The 19,681-nt window shown below is 42.4% G+C and overlaps 4 protein-coding genes across 4 annotated transcripts; 2 read left to right on the forward strand and 2 right to left on the reverse strand.

Annotated features, from left to right (window-relative positions):
- The first annotated feature begins 1,682 nt into the window (after window positions 1–1,682).
- LOC141661178 (desiccation protectant protein Lea14 homolog) lies at window positions 1,683–4,306 on the forward strand. Its single transcript, XM_074468164.1, has 2 exons — window positions 1,683–1,945; window positions 3,620–4,306. Exons 1-2 carry the CDS (start codon window positions 1,740–1,742, stop codon window positions 3,873–3,875), a joined length of 462 nt encoding a protein of 153 aa, XP_074324265.1. The 5' UTR covers window positions 1,683–1,739; the 3' UTR covers window positions 3,876–4,306.
- A 137-nt stretch (window positions 4,307–4,443) lies between these two features.
- Window positions 4,444–6,623, forward strand: LOC141661176 (RING-H2 finger protein ATL67-like). The gene has a single exon (XM_074468160.1). The coding sequence runs from the start codon at window positions 5,760–5,762 to the stop codon at window positions 6,327–6,329; it is 570 nt and encodes a 189-aa protein (XP_074324261.1). The 5' UTR covers window positions 4,444–5,759; the 3' UTR covers window positions 6,330–6,623.
- A 6,091-nt stretch (window positions 6,624–12,714) lies between these two features.
- Window positions 12,715–13,188, reverse strand: LOC141714761 (uncharacterized). Its single transcript, XM_074518282.1, has one exon. It carries the CDS (start codon window positions 13,186–13,188, stop codon window positions 12,715–12,717), a length of 474 nt encoding a protein of 157 aa, XP_074374383.1.
- A 71-nt stretch (window positions 13,189–13,259) lies between these two features.
- On the reverse strand, window positions 13,260–19,131 carry LOC141714816 (uncharacterized). The gene is made up of 5 exons (XM_074518328.1): window positions 18,771–19,131; window positions 15,369–18,162; window positions 14,799–15,096; window positions 13,842–14,696; window positions 13,260–13,688 (listed from the first exon to the last, which is right to left on the reverse strand). The coding sequence occupies exons 1-5, from the start codon at window positions 19,129–19,131 to the stop codon at window positions 13,260–13,262; spliced, it is 4,737 nt and encodes a 1,578-aa protein (XP_074374429.1).
- Between the last annotated feature and the right edge of the window lie 550 nt (window positions 19,132–19,681).

Raw genomic sequence — 19,681 nt, forward strand, 5'->3', positions numbered from 1 at the left:
TTGAAAACGTGTAGATCGCTCCACACTTTACGCAAAAACGAAACCCTGTAAGGGAATGAATAGACTTAACTTCTGCGAAACCTAATCAATGTTTCCCAAAAGTTGGGGGGCAAATGATAGGAATAAATAAATCCTGATTGTATAATTAAATATTGCAAGGTGTGGGCTGCTAGGCCCAATAAGAAGATGTATGACATTCAGACCAAAAAGATCAACACATTGATCAGGCCTGATGGACCAGATCAGGCCTGATGGAACAAAGAAGGCCTAAAAGCCCTGATTATTTATTAATTTCGTAATTAATAAATAGAGGAGGAAAACAGCTATTAAGATAAGTCCTAGTGGGAATATAAATCCTTGTAGATTGGCCTCAAGGGGACCTAAAAGGATAAGGAATCAGTTTCCTACTATCTAGGACTCCAAAGTCCATTCTAATTATGAGACTTGCCCACCAAGTCTCCTATACTAAGTCCAATTCAAGGACTCTCAACATCTATATAAGGGGTCTCACCCGACAAATCAGAACTACGTTTTTTGGCTTGATTCTTAATTCACTGAGATACGTAGGCATCTCGTAAAGGCAGAATTAAGCTACGAAACACGAGAGCAGCCATTAAAGGCCTTGAGCTCCCGAATCTTAGTAATAAATACAGCAAATAATAACCTTAGTTTTTTATCCATAACATTTTGTATTTTTTCGTGGTGTACTAAATTTTCAAATATAAATGTTACTTATTTGTGTCATTTTATAATGTGTTCATATATCATGTAACAAAATTAAGAGATATTCCCAAAAGTACCCAGACTAGCAGCCTGATAATATAGTTTTTTTGTGTCATCAATTTGAAAAGAGATCGTCCATCCCATTTTATTTATCACATTTCCTTTTATAAAAGTCAAATTGATCAATTTTTGATCAAAGATTAAACATTAATCTTATATTATTTCTGAAAACTAGAAATTATATATTAAACTAGATTAAATCTACTTTCCGATAATGTAATTTTTTTTTATTTTGTTCAATTATAAAATATTTATAAACTTCGATCAAATTTTAGTCAATTTAACTCAATTAAAATCAAATATGACAATTAAAATGGAACGGAGAGAGTATTACACATGGTTAACGACATTCTCGGACATGTAGCAAAATACTGTACTACCAACATTCTTAACCATTAATAGAAGTGGTTCCGTTACCAGAACATTCGCAATTTTTTCATCAACAGAGTTACATGGTGCTGCATTTCATGGTTTTAACGTTCCTCATCTCCTCTCCATCTATAGTAAGAGTAAAAAAGCAGTACTATATATCTTTTGCCGGAGACAATAATAACAATAAAAATTTAACATTATATGCGTTTTACGTGTTCGGCCATTAGTTATGGACTACGTAGGCACCTTTTAGCTCTACACTTCACAAGCCCATTAAACAACACATTTAGACAACATTTAGTCTCACAGTACTCCGTATAAATAGAAAAAAGGACAGCAATGTCGGCAACGCGTCAAGAGGATAACTCAAACCGAGTTAATCGAATCAAAATATCTTATCGTTGTCTGAACCTCACGTGTCACCCCGACTTTCTTACACGCATCCACGTGCCGGACCCACAGATTAAGTACATTGCTGTATTAAAACCTAAAATAAACCTTTCACGAGCCTATATATAGGACACAAAAATCAATTCCTGTAAATCACCTCGATAACATAAAAAGAAACAAGTTGACCGGAAAAAATGGCGCATCTGTTAGACAAAGCGAAGAACTATGTGTCGGAAAAGCTGGCGGAGATGAAGAAGCCGGAAGCGGAGGTGCTGGACGTTGATCTCAAAGACGTGAGTCGTAGCTGTATTACTTACGATGCTAAAGTCTCTGTTACTAATCCTTACGGGACTTCTATTCCTATTTGTGAGATCACTTACTGCCTCAAGAGTAACAATAGGTAACCCTTCTCTCTCTTTTTTTTCATAATTTTATTTAAATTTTTATTTTCATTCATGCTAAACCAAGTTAAGGACATGTTTTAAGATCTTGAAAGTTGTTTGCTGGGTTTTTATTGTTGTGCTTACTGATTAGGCATTTCTTTTCCTATTTAAAAGTTGTATGTATGCTAAAACTGATTTGTATGTTTCTAGAATTAGAGTTGGAAGATGATGAATGGCATTAATTAGATTTGAATTGAATTAGAATTTAGAATCACTCAAATTCGATTTTTGTTGAAGAAGGTGCCAAGATGTAGCAGTATCTTAAGCATTACATGTATGAATCTTAATTTGTTCTAAGCGGATGCTTGATTTATTCTAAGCTGTGAGTGAAACCATTTATCCGACCGCTATGTAAGATGAAGTGGATCATTAGTAATCTCTTGAATCATCTAAAATCTGAGTCAATACCCCCATTAAGTGTATGACTATAAAGATGTCAAGTCCTTAATTATACATTCTTTTACTCACTTTTACTAAAATACCAAGTGCTTTAAAATGTTAATGGCCAATGGTTAAGGGTGATGTAGATCAAAATACATTTAGGGAAATAATTAGCTTGGTGACTAAAACGTAATAATTAGTCTGGCGACAAAGATGTGAAGTAGGCTGTCAAATGATGTAACATTTGGAGGCTGCAAGTCAGTTTTGTGGTTCTACACCTTCAACCCTTGCTGGCTTTCTTAATGGTGTTTTCACTGCCGGTTTTAGTTTAGTTCAAGCAGTCGACACCTCTTAATGTCCAAAACCTGCTTAGCAACCCACAAATCTTTCATGTACCTATTAGAGGAAAAGATAAGGAGGTCAATTTGTATGCCAATTAGACAAAGCTAAGCAGATGACCGATACTTGTCATCTAATTACATTTAGGCATCTAATTACATTTAGGCAACAACTTAAAAGTAGATTACTTTTGCAACATGCTAGTTGATTCGAAGATGATATAAATACTCCCGTGCTAGTGTGTAGTGTCTCTACCAGAACTATACCCTTAACCAGGGAGAGAAAGGAGGATTATCTAGTATCTTCTAGTTTTTAACAATATACTTTATTTGATGTAATATGGCACTAGGTGTAGATGAGAAGAACTTTTGTTTTCACATACGGGTGGAGGGTTCTTTTTAGGAGAATATGCCTCTTTTTGTGTTCTTATGCTGTAATGCTGGATCCTCTTTATAAAGGCATCATATTTTTTAAGGGAAAGGAAAATTGAGCCAAATTAATTCATAGTGTAGTCAAAGGTTTTTAAATAGTCCTCTAGTGATGAGGAAAATGATTTGAACATATGATCTATTTTTATTGAAATTTTGAACATAAATATAACATATAATATGTATATTCGATACGTGTGAATAGTTTCTTCAGTAGTCTCGCTATTTTTCTTATTTACAACCCTGTTACTTCCAATATTTCAATTTGTCTATATGGATATATTGAGCTTCTAAATATAATAATATGCATGGTCCCTCTAAAAAATATAGATACTAATATAATTTATTCATGTTCGATGGCTTTAGGATTAATAGCATTGGCATATCTAACATAACTTCACATCTGTAGAAAGAAGTGTACAGTTTATCTCCCTGTATTGTGAACAACTATTTTTACATTGCTGTGATGGTGAAAATTTATAGGGAGATAGCATCAGGAACTGTTCCAGATCCTGGCTCACTCAAGGGACACGATACCACACTGCTTGATGTGGCATTGAAGGTGCCACACAGCGTGCTGCTGAGCTTGGCCAGGGATATTGGTGCTGATTGGGACATCGACTATGATCTAGGAATCGTGCTTATTGTTGATCTTCCAGTTTTTGGGAATATAAGGATTCCAATCAACAGCAAGGGTGAAATCAAGCTTCCAACTGTCTCTGACTTGTGGTCCAAATGATTATCAGGATAATATTATGTGAAAGTGTTCCCAAGTACCTACTTTAGCTCTTGGTTTGTGCAAGGAGCGTATGGGAACTTATGATGTGTAACAATAAATAAGTTAAGGGACAAATAACCATGGTTTATCACACAGAGTGTAAAATAAAACGGAGGAAAAACAATAAAAATGAAGATGCGGGGTATCAATCCCCGTACCTCTCGCATGCTAAGTGACAATAAAAATGAAGATGCGGGGTATCAATCCCCGTACCTCTCGCATGCTAAGCGAGCGCTCTACCATCTGAGGTACATCCCCATTTCGAAATGATGTGAATTTGTTTTTTCTATTTTATTAGAATATGTACATCTTGTCTAGCCTGTAATCTGTTAGATTGTGACTTCCAGTCCATTTTTCAAAAGAATTCTTGAAAAGAGTTATTATTTCTTACCCGTTATTTTCTCAAAAATATAATTTAGTAAGTTAATATGAATCCCACTATTTTAAAGCACTATTATGGTTAATGTATATAATTATAACCAAAAACATAAATTAAATACGTAAAAAGAGAGTATTAAAAATTATCGGTATCTCCCAAAAACCAAGTTATTCCTTCCGTTTTCATAATAGTATTTTTTTTGAGAAACTTTTTTTTTCTCATAATATATGTCCAACTTTAAGTACTAATGTAAATGCATTGGCATTTTTTTTTAATTATTTTTTTAAAAAATTGTATAACAATTAATAAATGATAAATAATAGTCTGTGTTCGTGTATTTATAATGAGTATAAGTAATTAGATTAATATTTTCTTAATAAAGGCAAAAAACTAAAAAAGAAACTAGTATTATGAGACCTAGAAAGTAGGGGCGTAATCGAGCCGAGCCGAGCCGAATACTGCCATACTCGACACGAACTCGATTAAAATAATTCGGGCTCGAGTTCGAGCTCGACCAAGTCTTTAATTTCAAGTTCAGTAGGTTCATGTCCGGCTCGAAAACTCGAATTAATTCACTAAATGTTAACAAAAACTCGAAATATGATCCGTTCGACTCAAACTCGGCTTGAGTTCGGCTCGATAGAAATATATAATATATAAAAATATTAAATATTTACATAAAAATATATTTATAATAAAAAAAAATTAAAAAGAGGTTCGATAAGGCTCGCGAACCTTACGAGCCGAATAATTTAAAACTCAAGCTCGACTCGGTTAAAAATTGGAAAAACTCAAGTTCGGCTCAATTATTTTCGAGTCGAATTCGAATTTTTTACGAGCCGAATTCTAGTAACTCATGAACAGTTTGGCTCATTTACAAGCATAGCAGAAGGTCCCGAGCGATAATAATTTTTTGTTGACAAATATGAAAAATCAGGCATCCATCTCTAAGAGCAAGTCCAAGAGTGTCCTAAGAGATTCCTTAAAAATATTATAAAATATGATGTCCTAGTAATTTAGAACAATATTCTCATGTATGCACTCCAGCAACAATGCTTTATAGTTGTGTCTTATCATTAAAATAATATTATATTTGAATTATATTTGGAGGGAATAGAAAAGATGAGAGTGAAGATATGTGTAAATAAAAAGAGAAACAATTTTTTTATTGGAAAAATTGAAATAAGGCATCCCTGATAGAGCCTTAAAAACAAGGCATTTGGGGACATTATTGAAGTATCCATTTAATCAAAATATCTCAAATTATAGTTTAGGACAATAATTTAAGAGACCGTTGGAATTGCTCTGAGTTTGCAAATGGATCAAAAGGAAACAGTATTAAATGCAAACCATCTTCAAATCTACCATTCATCTACCCACCCCTACTTCCAAGCATCCAATCAAATGGCACCCATCACCTCCACACCACCCCCACACCAACTCTCCTCCTCCTCCTTCTCCTCCCTATGTCCACCTTCCCTTTCTACCCTACCACCACCAGCCCACCCAACCCCACCACTCCACCGAACCCCAAAACCACCCACATTGGTCTCCAATACGGCACCGTTTTATCCCTCACTTTTCTCCTCTTACTAGCCCTCATTCTCCTCTCTTACATCCTCTTCCGCTTTTCTCGCCGCCGCCCTAACCCTAATCCTAATTTTAACCCTCACGAAACCGGTATTACACTCCCGCGCTCTATTTTTGTAGCTGAAGAGGAGGAAAATGAGCAAAACGGCGTGGTTGGGCTGGATGAAGTGGTGATCAATTCGTATCCCAAGTATCCGTTTGTGAGAGGAGAGAGTGGGGAATCAGTGTGTGCAATATGCTTGGGTGAGTATAAGGAAGGTGAGATGCTGAGAATGTTGCCTGATTGTAAGCATTGCTTTCATTTGAAGTGTGTTGATGAGTGGTTAAAGTTGAATGCTTCTTGTCCTGTTTGTCGAAATTCGCCTTTGCCTACTCCCTTGTCCACGCCTCTTTCGGAACTGGTTCCGTTGTCGTTGTATACAGATGGTCGGAATCGGAGGAGGTGATGGCACATGAATTGTTTTGGAAAGAACTTGTTTGTAGCATAGTAGTGTGCCTGTGTCATATGATGTTGGCTGTTTGGATCATTGGAATTCAAGCCGGTTAAATATGAATGAGAAATGATGTTCTGCTACATTTTTGTATTGAAATCTCATTCTTGTTAACCTGATTGCATCTCATGATCCAAACGGGAGTTCTGATTATACTTTTGGTATTATCGTTCGTTTTTCACTTGTCATCTTACACAATTGCTGTATATAATTGTTATTGAGAATCAGAAACCTGAAAATTGTGACTTTTGTTGTTTGTATATACAAATCAAACACATGCCAAAGAGGAATCTTTTTGGTCTGCAGTGGAAATGGTTGTGTAGCTGAATACCTGCTAGCAAAGCAAGGAAAATAAATTAATTCAATCAGTTATGAAATATATACTGCTAAATTAAACTTGATTACTCAAATTAAAGGACTAAACAGAATATCTATGGACTATGGCATGGGATGCATCCGAGGTGCAAATTGTTGACGGAGGAATTTGGGAACAACAAAACTTGAGGTTAGTAGCCGGAAAGAAGATCTGTGATGACGGTTCTTTATCGGAAACGTGAGCAGTGGTCGGTGGATCCGATGAACAGTACTCGTCGGAAAAGATGAACAGTGTTTGTTGATTATTGGGGGCTGAGATTGTTTAGGGTTAGTGGTGGCTCCTTTGTGCTCTCGCTCCCTGACCCCTTACAATGTGCCTACGTACCCCTATTTATAGGGGATCAAGCCCACGTAGTTCTTGGGGAACAAGAAACCTAATGGGCTTAGATTTCTTATCCCGAGGCCCAATAGGAAACCTACTGGAAACCGTCTTCTACTAGCTTTAGGAATGTCCGCCGATGAGACCCAACCACAAAGACCCAAAGCTCGTCCGCGACTTCGAGACTTCACGGATAAGGCATCTCCCTGGCCAAGGATAACCCTCCGCTACCAGCTGTTTCTCTAGTCCGTGGACACAGGTATAGCCGTGGTTCACCCCAAATGTTGGACGCATCCTTGCCCCCGATAAGGAGCCCCTATCAGATTGCAGGACAAGTGATCCCAAGCTTTTGGGTGCAAAGTGCAGGATACTCCGAAGTCTCCCAACGAGGACACCCGTTGACTACAGAGATGGAGCTCCCAAAGCACACACCAGATTTCACCCCACATCCCCAATGAGGACACCCATTGACTACAGGAGGAGGCCTTCAGTCCAGGCATACCCCTGGAGGTCTCTGACCACGGACACCGCCTTTCCTGTAGATATGCTACAGGAAGGAGTTCCTCAATAGAGTACCTGCATCAAGTAGGTTAGTAATAATAATCTCCATCTTCCTTGAGCCTTCTAGAGAATCCACCTAATCAGCACATAAAAGCTATACTTATGTCCAAGTAGAAATTCAAGGCGCGCCCTAACATCTCTGTATGTTGGCGCCGCCCTGTATCACCAGCTTTTGGTTTCTCATACCATTTTTCATCATAGGGCGCGCCCTAAACTATTCATCTTTGGGGCTGACTTTAATTCTGCCCAAGCCACAGTATGGACATGTCGAAGTAATCATGTCCAAATGATCCACCCAAGGAGCCTTCCTTACCTAGGGCGCGCCCTAAGGCTCACTATAGGACAGACTCCAATTAAGCCACTCATCTATCTTTTTTCAACGATTGGACGCGCCTCGTCATGTTCAAGGGCGCGCCTTTAAGGCAAAACGGTCACGGGCCACTCAACTGTTTAACCAATGCAGCCCGTTCTTAGGGCGTGCCATCTGTTTATGGAAAGTTAATCTTATCTTTTCCTAGTTTTTAGGCGTTTCTCCTTCAATTTTACCTATTTTATCGATCTTAATCTGAATATTGTTTATACCAACATTTGGGCATAACAACTACCCCCCAAATTCCATATGTCATTTGAGAATGGGATTGGAATTTCTCTTTATCTTTAACAAAATCTGTATAAACAATTCCCTAGTACTACTTACTGGGGCGCGCCCTCAACAGGGCTTGATCTGTTCAGAGTTCCCATTTTCGCGCATCCCAAATATCACACTTATGAGGCGCGCCTTAAAAAGGGTGTGCATTCCTAAAGTTTCGGATTTTGCATTCAGGATTTCTAGTTACTGAGTTAATTTATACGAGGCGCGTCTTCAAGAGGGCGCGTCCTTCAATTTGAATTATTTTTTAAAACGGTTCCCCTGTTTATTCGGAAATCGTGCCTGACGTGATTGGTGTGATTTATTTTAACAGCTGTCAATTTCACCTATAAATACAAGTCACCGTCAGTCATTTTTATTTTTACTTTCACTTTCCCCTTCCTTTTCATTTTCTCTTTCTTCACCAAAGACTTCAACTCCGGCGACGAACTCTTGCTCAGAATCGGCCTTCTCCGTCACCGTATTCTCGATTTCTTCCAGTCAACGTCTTCTCCATTTGAAAAGGTATGTAAATCTTCTTTCTTCTCGGGATTTCATCACACAAATAATACTGCATGCTACATTGTCTCTTCAACTTCCTTAATTGTTCTTGAGGATAAACACAAAACGATGTATGTATCTGTGTATGTATATCTTGTACTTTCAAATTTTGTTGCTCTAGATCTGAAATCATGGGGTCTAGCTTTTAATTTTATGTTTCTAGGAATCCCAACCGTTTTATCCTCAAAATTAAAAATATACGTCCCATGATAAGGCGCGCCTCTTTATCGATACGAGGCGCGTTCCTTTTACTTTAAGCCACGCCAATGTCATCCAATCTTCCAGTCTTTTATAGATTTTAGGACAGAATAGGGCGCGCCTTCATAGTGTATGACTCGCCTCACCCTTCCTTTAAGTCTATCCCTACCTTTTCTGTTTCCTTCATATTTTTGTATCTCGTTCTTTCGTATTGGGCGCGCCCTCAACATTTTTGGTTTTCTTGGCAGCTGGAAGACGAGGGCGCGTCTTCTCCTTTTCACCCCTTCAAGGATTTCCTTACCAACTTGGGAATCTATTCTCCTCCAAACGCTTACTTGGACCCCCAGCTTCCAAACGCTCACCATACTCCCGAATTCCTAAACCGGGTGGCGCGCCTTCTTCAAGACTCCAAAAAGGGTTCCTTAATGGCAGATTTTTCAGATAGCTCGTCCACGGACAACATTCCCTTATCTCGTAGACACGGAAAACAAAAATTAGTCCAAAAAGAGAGGTCTCCAACCCCAACTAGTACAGAGCTAGACGATGATGATTGGTTTGAGAGCTTAAATGCCGACAGGTATAGGGGTGTTGAAAGGGGGGTTAATGTAGACGCTGGGCCTTCCAAGGTTTTTTACAAGGCTGTTTCCCCAAGCCTATCTCCTCAGCGACCAAAGGGCGCGCCTACCTCTCCTACTCACGAGGGCGCGCCTGAAGCAAATGTATCACCACTCCGTGATGAAGAAAACTTCTTTGATGAAGACTCCTTTCAATTTTCCACCTCTCCTGAGCCTTCTCCAATTCCCTTCCAACATTGGGAAGTTTCTGATAGCGAACTGGATTTTGATTGGGACGAATTCGAATCGTGTAATGAAGCTGTGAAGAAACGTTTCAGGAAGGAACATGGGAAGCTTTTCTGCGTGGGCCTGTCTTCGGCTTGTTCAGACGAACAACTAGGATGGCTCATGGAGTTTTATGGCATGGAAGGCATATGGGCGCGCCCTTTGAGCATGATGCGGCCCCATATCTTCAATTATGGGAGAAACTTTAAAATTCCCAGAATGGTGACCAGCCCCAAACTGGTGTCTTTAGGTATAGGCGCGCCATTACATCCCTTCCTTAGGGAAGTGATAGAATTCTACGACGTAGCTCCACTCCAACTTTCTCCCAACAGCTACAAGTTCGTCCTGGCCTTGTTCATCCTCTATACGGACTTGGGTTTTCCCCAACCGTCCACGGCCGAAGTTGCTTATTTTTTCAATCTAAGAAAGTCTGACCACGGGTACTATTATTTGGTGGTGGATAAGCAGCATAACAAGAAGGGTTTCTCCTCTGGCAAGCTTAGCCACGAGAAAGGTTGGAAAGAGAACTTTTTTTACCTGTATGACGTTCCCAAGATAAGGATAAGATTCAACAAGTCACCAAGTAAGGACGCGCCTTTTTATCTTTTCCCTTATGTTATTTTTACATTTTTTCTTTCTTTTCTCATTCTTATACTTTTCCAGACAGACCATCTTCAAAACTCCTTAAAGGCGAGCCCAAAAAACGAGCTGAAGCCCTCCTTAGAGTGGCTTCTGACAGGTGGAACTTAAAATCCTTAGTTACTCGATCCAACTTGATGCGAGTAGGGATTCTTTCTGACCAAGTAGGAGTGAAGTGCAAATACGTAAAATTTAGGAAAAGTGCTCCTGTTTCTCGTGTTATCGACTTAGGTAGCGAAGAAGCTGAAGAAGAAGAAGAAGAAGAAACAGAGGACGGTTCTTTACAAGGCCCGGATCCTTCAGGTTAACTAACCGTAGGATATAGAGGCGCGCCCTTATCCTATTGGCGCGTCCTTTTCTTCTGTCATCTTCAATAATCACACTAGATGTAAATTTTTGTTTATTTAAGCTCCACCTTCCAGGGTGCGCCCTTTGCATCTTAGGCATAACATTTTATACATGTTTGTCAATATTATTTTTTATTTATTTTTTTTTTCACATTCCTTGCCCTGCTCAATATACTTAACTGCCATGCTTAACTAATATGTCCCGTGTTTTGTGCAGAAATGGCCCCTCCAAGAATCCCTAAATCCTTTGGGGCGCGCCCTGGTGATAAGCCTAGGCCGAAGTCGAAGAAAGATGTTCCTGCAGCACAAACATCCATCCCTACTTCAGCTCCCATTCCTCAAACAACACCTGTTCAAAAATGGCCCGTAATTGACCTTACAGACAAACAGGGCGCGCCCAAGAGACATAGAACAGAGGGCGCGCCTTCTGGTTCTTCTACTGCTTTCAGCGCTCTTGGCCCCATGGGTGCCCTTCTTGTTTCAGATGAAGAAGTGGAACAGTGGCAGGCTATGGATTTGGGAGATGCTGCCCGTGCTTCTATAAAAGCTTCTTGCCAACTGTTCATCCACTCCACCCAAGTGGTGGACAAATTACTTGAGGAGAAGGCGCGCCTAGAGAGGCTGCAGGGTGATAACAACATTCTGAAGAATACCCTCACAGACAAAGACTTCTTGCATGCCAAAGACATCAAAGCTAAGGTTTCTGAGATCTCTTTCCTCAAGGATGAGGTGGCCAATCTCACTTCTCAATTAGAGATTGCCAACAAAAAGGCTACCTCTCTCCATACTGAGCTTGTTGGTGCCAAACTGAGGATAGAGTACCTCGAAGAGCAACAGAAAACAGGCTGGCCTGATGAGAAGAGGGAAATGACTGATGAAGCATTTGCCAATGGTTTTCATTTTTACAGGGTGGGCTTTGTGGCCAATGATCCTGACTATTCCTTTGAGAAATTTGGGGAGGAGACTGTTGCTGAGATGGTGGAATTCAAAAAAGAGCATGCTGCTGAAATCAAGGCAATGAGGATAGAGCTTGGATTAGAAGAAGAAGAAGAAGAAGAAGAAGAGAGGGAGGGCGCGCCTCAAGAGGAATTCTCCAAGGACGCACCTGAAGTTGATCCAACTGTCCCCCTCCAATCTATTCCTCCAACAGACCAGTCCCAAGGCGCGCCTTAATCATTTATAGTCTTTAAATTTCAGATACTTATGAGGAGCCAGCCCTCTTTTGATGCTGTGCAAAATTGTATGAATTGTTTTATTGCTACTTTTCCTTTTTGCATCATGACTTTCTGCATGGCTTAATATCTTTTTTATAAAAACTTTGTTAAGGCACTTCGATTTTTCACTTGGCCTTTTTACGTTCCCATGGATTTTGTGACTATAGGGTGCGCCTTATTTCTTGAATTTGCAAATAACACCTATTTGTAATCCCTTTGCGATATTTTACTCAAGTATTAGTCCACGGGCGCGCCTTAACCTAGGGAGCTTAGCTTATTTTGATGGCCATGAACATTTATTCCTTTCACCCTCGTACACTGTATTTAATCTTGATTATGAATCAACAATTACTAGACATGGCGCGCCTCAATATAGGGCGCGCCTCGGATGTTTTTCAAATGAGTAATTTCATGTTAGGCAGATAAAACAATTTGAAGTAACTTTTCCTTTTGATTGATAATGCGCTCTAGTGTTCAAATTACACCGGTCCCATGGCTACTATGCTCTATGGGGAAGTTATTTGAATTTTTTTTTCTTCCTTCTGCTAGTTCCAGGGTTCGCAGTCACATGTACTACCCCCCTAGGCTAGAAGGAATTTATTTGCTACTAGCCTATTACATGAGAATCAAATAAGAAAATAAGGGGGCACAGCCACACCCTACTGATAATACTTTCGTAGATGTTCTGCATTCCATGCTCGAGGAATAAGTTTACCATCCAGGTCTTCTAGGCGATAGGTTCCCTTCCAGAGTATAGCTTTGACCTTGTACGGTCCTTCCCAATTAGCCCCAAGCACCCCGTGTTGAGCTATCTTAGTATTAGGCATAACCTTTCGCAACACAAGATCCCCAACCTTGAATGATACAGATTTAACCCTTTTATTGAAATACCTTGCGACCCTCTGCTGGTATGTAGCAAGCTTTAATTGAGAGTTCGTTCTGGCTTCATCTAGCAAATCCAAGTGAAGCCTCTGGTTAACTTCTGCATCTTCCTCAACAAAGACATCTCTCCGGAGGGATCCAGCTCCTACCTCCACGGGAACCATGGCCTCATATCCATAAGTTAGTAGAAATGGGGTTTCCCCTGTAGTCGTTCTAGGAGTCGTATTGTAAGACCAGAGGATCATGGGCATTTCTTCTGGCCAGTCTCCCTTCTTTTCTTCCAACTTAGCCTTCAAGGTATGCTTTTGATTTTGTTTATGGCTTATGTCTGACCATTACTCTGCGGATGATAAACCGCGGTGAAGTCTTTTTTAATCTTTAGGTCTTCACAGAGCTTTCTTAACTCCTTACTATCAAATTGTTTCCCATTGTCTGAAATGAGCTTGTAAGGAATACCAAACCTACATACTATGGAGTTGAACACAAAATCCCTTATCTTTTTTGCCGTGATCGTGGCTAATGGCATGGCCTCTGCCCATTTGGTGAAGTAGTCCACAGCCACCACAGCGTATTTCACACCCCCCTTTGCTTTGGGTAACTCTCCAATGAGATCAATCCCCCACATGGCAAAAGGCCAGGGACTTGTTAATGAGATAATGGTGGTTGTCGGGATGTTGGAATAGTTGGCAAACCGTTGGCAGCGATCACAGGCCCGGACAAAATTGAAAGCATCTTCCCTCATAGTCGGCCACTAGTACCCTTGTCTGAGCACTTTAAATGCTAAGGAACCACCCCCCGAGTGATTGCCACAAATCCCTTCATGCACCTCTCTGAGAATATAATTTCCTTCTTCCCTGTCCACACAACGTAACAGTGGCTGGTTAAATCCTCTCTTGTATAGTACCCCGTCATACTCGACATACTTTGCAGCTTGGTACCGAAGACGTCGAGCCTGTAGTTTATCCTCCGGTATAGCCCCTGATTGAATATAGTTATGGATGGGGGTCATCCAGTTTTCTTTTGGGATTTCTTGCATTTGACACACCTCCACCTCTGGGATACTTGGAACTTCCTGGATTCCCAAGGGGATTTGTCCAAGTTGGACGCTGTCCATCTGCGACCCCATCTTGGCCAAAGCGTCCGCATTACTATTCTCTTCTCGTGGAACGCTTTCCAGTCTGGCACTTGAAAATTTTCCCAGTAGGCGTCTTGCACATCTCATATACAGCTCTGTCCGCGGTCCTCGGGCTTGGAATCCTCCGTTGACTTGATTGACAACTAATTCGGAATCACTTTGAACTATCAAATTCACGGCCCCTACCTCCAGAGCTAACTTCAGACCGTTAATCAAGGCTTCATACTCAGCATCATTGTTGGTAGCATAAAATTTGAGATGAATAGCACTCATCAAGCGGTGCCCCTCCGGAGTGATCAGGATTATCCCGGCACCGGACCCGCTGTTGTTTACGGCCCCGTCCACATGTAATGTCCACCACGGGTGGGGGAGTTCCTGCTTTTTTTCGTCCTGATGACTTTCTTGCGAGGTTGGTTCTGCCAGTACTATGGCCTTATCATCAATTTCTTCATCAAACTCAAGTACGAAATCGGCCAGCGCTTGTCCTTTGATTGCCGTGCGTGGACAATATTCCAAATCGAATTGCCCTAGCTCTATGGCCCATTTTAACATTCTTCCCGACGATTCGGGTTTATGTAAAATTTGCCGGAGCGGATAAGCGGTGCGAACTTCTATTCGGTGAGCCTGAAAATACGGTCTTAGCTTTCATGCCGCAAGAATAAGAGCGTACACTAATTTTTCCATGTTGGTATATCTGGTTTCTGCATCCAACAACCTTTTGCTTACATAGTATACAGGCCACTGGTAGCTTGCTTCTTCCTTTACCAAGACGGCGCTGATGGAATATTCTAACACCGCCAAATATAGAATTAATGTTTCTCCGTCTTCTGGCTTGGTCAATATCGGCGGATTTCCCAGTTGTTCTTTGATTTTCAGAAAAGCTTCTTCACAATTAGGGGTCCACAGAAAATCCTTCCCTCTCCCTTTGATTGCTTTGAAGAATTCTTTGCACCTATCCGACGACTTTGACACAAATCGATTCAGGGCCGCAATCCTTCCTGTTAGACTCTGTACCTGTTTGACACTGGTAGGGATTTCATGTCTAGCAGAGCTTTTATTTTTGCCGGGTTGGCCTCAATCCCCCGGTTATTGACCATGAATCCCAAGAATTTTCCCGATTCTACGCCGAACACGCATTTCTGCGGGTTTAGTTTCATCCTATATTTTCTCAGGATATGGAACATTTCAGTTAAGTCGGCGACGTGGTCTTCCGCCCTTTTCGATTTCACGAGCATGTCATCCACATACACTTCCATAGTCTTCCCAATCTGCTTCTTGAACATTTTGTTTACCAACCTTTGGTAAGTGGCACCGGCGTTGATCAGACCAAATGGCATTCCAATATAGCAGTAGAGCCCTCTATCAGTGATGAAAGAGGTGTGCTCCTGGTCAGGCTCATACATAAGGATCTGGTTATACCCAGAATATGCGTCCATGAAGCTGAGCAGGGCATGCCCCGCCGTGGCGTCGACCAACTGATCAATTCTTGGTAGGGGAAAACTATCTTTTGGGCATGCTTTATTTAGGTCGGTGAAGTCCACGCACGTTCTCCATTTGCCGTTGGGCTTTTTTACCAATACCGGATTTGCTAGCCATTCTGGGTAAAAAGATTCTCGAATTAGTCCAACGTCTAGGAGCCTTTCTACTTCTTCTGCTAGGGCTATAGCTCTTTCTCCACTTACGGCCCTTCGTTTTTGTCGAACCCCTTTATGCTTGGGGTCGATATTCAATCGATGGCACATTATTTCTGGATCAATCCACACCATATCAGAATGGCTCCATGCAAATACATCAAGGTTTTCTAACAGAAATATTGACAGACCTTCCTTTAACCTCGGTGTCAATTGGGACCCTATTCTCAGAACCTTACTCGGGTCTTTTTCATCAACGGGGATCTCGATCGTATCTTCTGCTGGCCCCATCTTTTCCGTCGGCATTGGTATCCGGGGATCCAAGTCAGGGGGATTATAGATCTCCTGATCTTGTAGAGAGGGTGCATTCCCTTCGGGAGGTGTGCCTTGCGTAGTAGAGTTATCAATTTTTTCAGTATATTTTGCGGGCGGGGGTGCTTCTGCAAGGGGAATGACGTCACCCTGTTCGAGGCTTTGCAAGACACCGAATCTTCCTTCTAAACGTTCCCCATGGAAATCTGCTTGGACTATGGTATACATCGCCTCCTCTTCTTCTTCCAACATCTCAATTCTGATTGTGTCTTCCAGGTACAACATTGTCGAGGGAAACTCAGAGGGATGTTCTTCTTCTTGCTCAACATAATAGTGGACTCGGATTTCCTCGGTTGGTTGCTCAATGCTTTTCTCTCGATCCACGTCCAGAGTATCATCGGCGTGGGAGTCTTTTCTGAACCCTTTCATTGCTTGCCTGTAGCACTCCCGTGAATCATATTGGGAACCCCTGATACTTCCCACTCCATTTGGCGTTGGAAATTTGATTGTTAGGTGATGAATTGAAGTGATGACTCTCATCTCCCGTAGAAAAGGTCGTCCCAATAACACGTTGTGGGATGATTCCTGATTCAGAACCTTAAATTCGAGCATCTTTGTTACCGACAGTGGGCTTTCCCCTAGTGTGCATGGGAGCCGAATTGACCCCATGACTCTAACTCCTGCACCTGAAAAACCATAGACCCACGAGTCTTCCCCCGACATATCCTGATCAGGCAGTCCCATCTTCTTGAAGGTGCTGTAATAGAGGATGTTTGTGGAGCTTCCATTGTCCACGAAGGCTCTATGGACATTCTTTGAACCGATTTGGATGGAAATAACCAACGCATCATTGTGTGGGTGATGTACCCATCGGGCATCTGTTTCTCTGAAAGTGATATCCATGGACTCCCCTTTAAACACTTTGGGTGGCCGGGTTTCCACCCTATGAATATCTGTGAGAGGCCTAAACCGGGCTTCCCTAGCATATTTTGCCAAGGCTCGGTTGCTGCATTCCATTCCGGGATCTCCCCCGTAGATTGTTCGGATACTGCCATCTCTGATAAATTTATTTTCCTCTGGGGTATCATTGTTTGTCCCGCGTGGGGCTCGTCTTTCCTCTTCCCTTGTCCTGTCATCCTTGTGCTTCCTTACTTCCCTGACTACCCATTCTCCGAGGTATCCTTCCTTGATAAGCGCTTCGATTTCGTCTTTTAAATGTCGGCACTCGTGCGTGTTATATCCAGATGATTCATGGTATTCATAATATTTTTTCTTGTCTTTGCTTTGCCATGATGATAAAGCTTCAGGTTTCCTAAATAGCCCTTTATTTCTGTTTACCTCATAGATATGGTCGATAGATGTGACCAAAGGTGTGTATCGGCTTGTCTTGTAGTCATAGTTTGAGGGAGGGCTCCATCCCCTCCTTGTGCTTGTTGTATTTATCCGGTCTGGGCTTCGACTATTCCTTCGGTATCTCGGGCTTGGTGACCTATCCCTCTTCCTTCCTTTGTTTCTTTGACTCGACTGTGAAGTTGGTTGTACATCTGCCAAAGATTGTTCTATAGCTTTAAAGGATTCTGCCAAAGCGAAGACATCTGCGAGAGTGGCCGGATCTTTCCCTTGCAAGTGCTTCCAAAAATCTGAACCAACCCTTAATCCTGCGATCAGGAAACTTTTTAGGGCTTCGTCTGAGGCCCCCCTCACGCTAGTAGACTCGGCGTTGAACCTTTTGAAGTACGATGTTAAACTTTCATTTTCTCTTTGCCTAACATTGGCAAGAGTTGTGACAGAGGGAGCGTATCTCACCGCGGCTTGGAACTTAGTTAAGAACAAATTCTTCATCTGATCCCACGAGGTGATCACTCCTGGCCCGAGCTTTTGAAACCACTGCTGGGCGCTTTCTCTAAAGGTTGCCGCCAAGAGACGACATCGAGCCAAGTCCGGGACTTGGTACACATCCATCTCTATATTAAAACGATCCAGGAATTCCATCGGATCTGAGTTTCCGTGGAAGCGGAGATCGCTGGTAGTGTTGCGATACCCAGCCGGCAATTGCGCATCCCTTACTGCTGCCGAGAATGGGGATGGGATTTCAGCTGTAGCTGCCACCCTGCCTTCGAGATGGTTAAGTAGCCTTTTCAGATCTCCTACATTGAAAGTTCCCATGCGGGAATGGTCTGCATTTGAGTCTGTGAACCTTGGGGTTGCAATGGAGGTATTTCCACTTGATTCCCCCCGGGAGGGGCTTGCTGCTGGTTTGTATTCTGGGCGTCTTCAGGTATTACAATTATTTCAGGATTTCGTCCCTGATTTCTCCCTTGATTCTCTTCTCCACCTTGGCCGCGGCCTCGAACCGTACCGCGGTCATAGTTTTCTATATTCCTGGGGTCATCATGTTCCACATAATCATAGCCATCTAGCTTGGTTATTCCAGCGGGAATCGAGGTGTCTGCGGTAATTGTCACGACGGTATCCGTCTAAATATCTGCCTCGGCCTCCACCTCTTCCCCTCCATTGAGGCCTTCTCCATCGATCGTTTCCATACCCACGTCCATGATCGCGGTGCCGCTCCCGATTTTCCTGGGGATTCGGGGGCACACGCGTTGGATCGCGGTGCCTGCTCCCGATTATCCTGGGAATTCAGGGGCACACGCGTTGGATCGCGGTGCCGCTCCCGATTATCCTGGGAATTCAGGGGCACACGCATTGGATCGCGGTGCCGCTCCCAGATTTTCCTGGGAATTCAGGGGCACACGCGTTGTATCATGGGGCATCACATCTCCGTGATCAGCTTCTCTCTGCCATTCAAGTAACACCATTCTCAAATCGTCATCGCCCAAGCGAATCCCCAAGCGATCTTTCAGAGCTGCGAAGCCTCGTGGCTGATTCTCCGGTATTGATTCCGCCTGCCGGCGTTCCTCGAGACTACGTCCAGAACGGTGTGGATGGGTGGCTCCCCGGTTATCTGTTCGCAGAATTTCCCGTCCATCAGCATCTTCTTCCACTAGCTCAACGATCGGGGACGTGTCATTAGAATAGTCCAGGCGTCGCGGGGTTATCGGCACGCGCCCTCTTTCAGTGTGGCCATGGCCGGCCGAGACATCCCTGTCTGTCATGGGTGCTTTTCCAGGTCGCCTGAGCCGCTCGGTTGTGGCGAAGACCTCTCCTGCCCTTGTCGTCGTTCCACGGTGCTTAACCTTGAATCGAAACCATTCAAAGCATCGCCCATGCGATACAGTTGTTCCAACAAGTCAGCGTTGCTGATGAGCACAGGCGGCTGTCCTCCAACGTCCGGTGTGCGACGGTCAGTCATTGGCGGAACGTAGGGTTCATATTCATAGCCATGATCGGAATCTTCTTCAGAACTTCCATCGTAAAAACCTCCATCGTGATATTGAGACATCCTTCCTCCCAGATGTAGATCTTGTTAGGCCCCTCCTTCTAGCGCCAATTTGTTGACGAAGGAATTTGGGAACAACAAAACTTGAGGTTAGTAGCCGGAAACAAGATCTGTGATGGCGGTTCTTTATCGGAAATGTGAGCAGTAGTCGGTGGATCCGATGAACAGTATTCATCGGAAAAGATGAACAGTATTTGGTGTGGTGATTATTGGGGGCTGAGATTGGTTAGGGTTAGTGGTGGCTCCTTTGCGCTCTCGCTTCCTGA

This window comes from Apium graveolens, chromosome 1 (genome assembly GCF_009905375.1).
Source record: "Apium graveolens cultivar Ventura chromosome 1, ASM990537v1, whole genome shotgun sequence".
Classification (NCBI taxonomy): Eukaryota; Viridiplantae; Streptophyta; class Magnoliopsida; order Apiales; family Apiaceae; genus Apium; species Apium graveolens.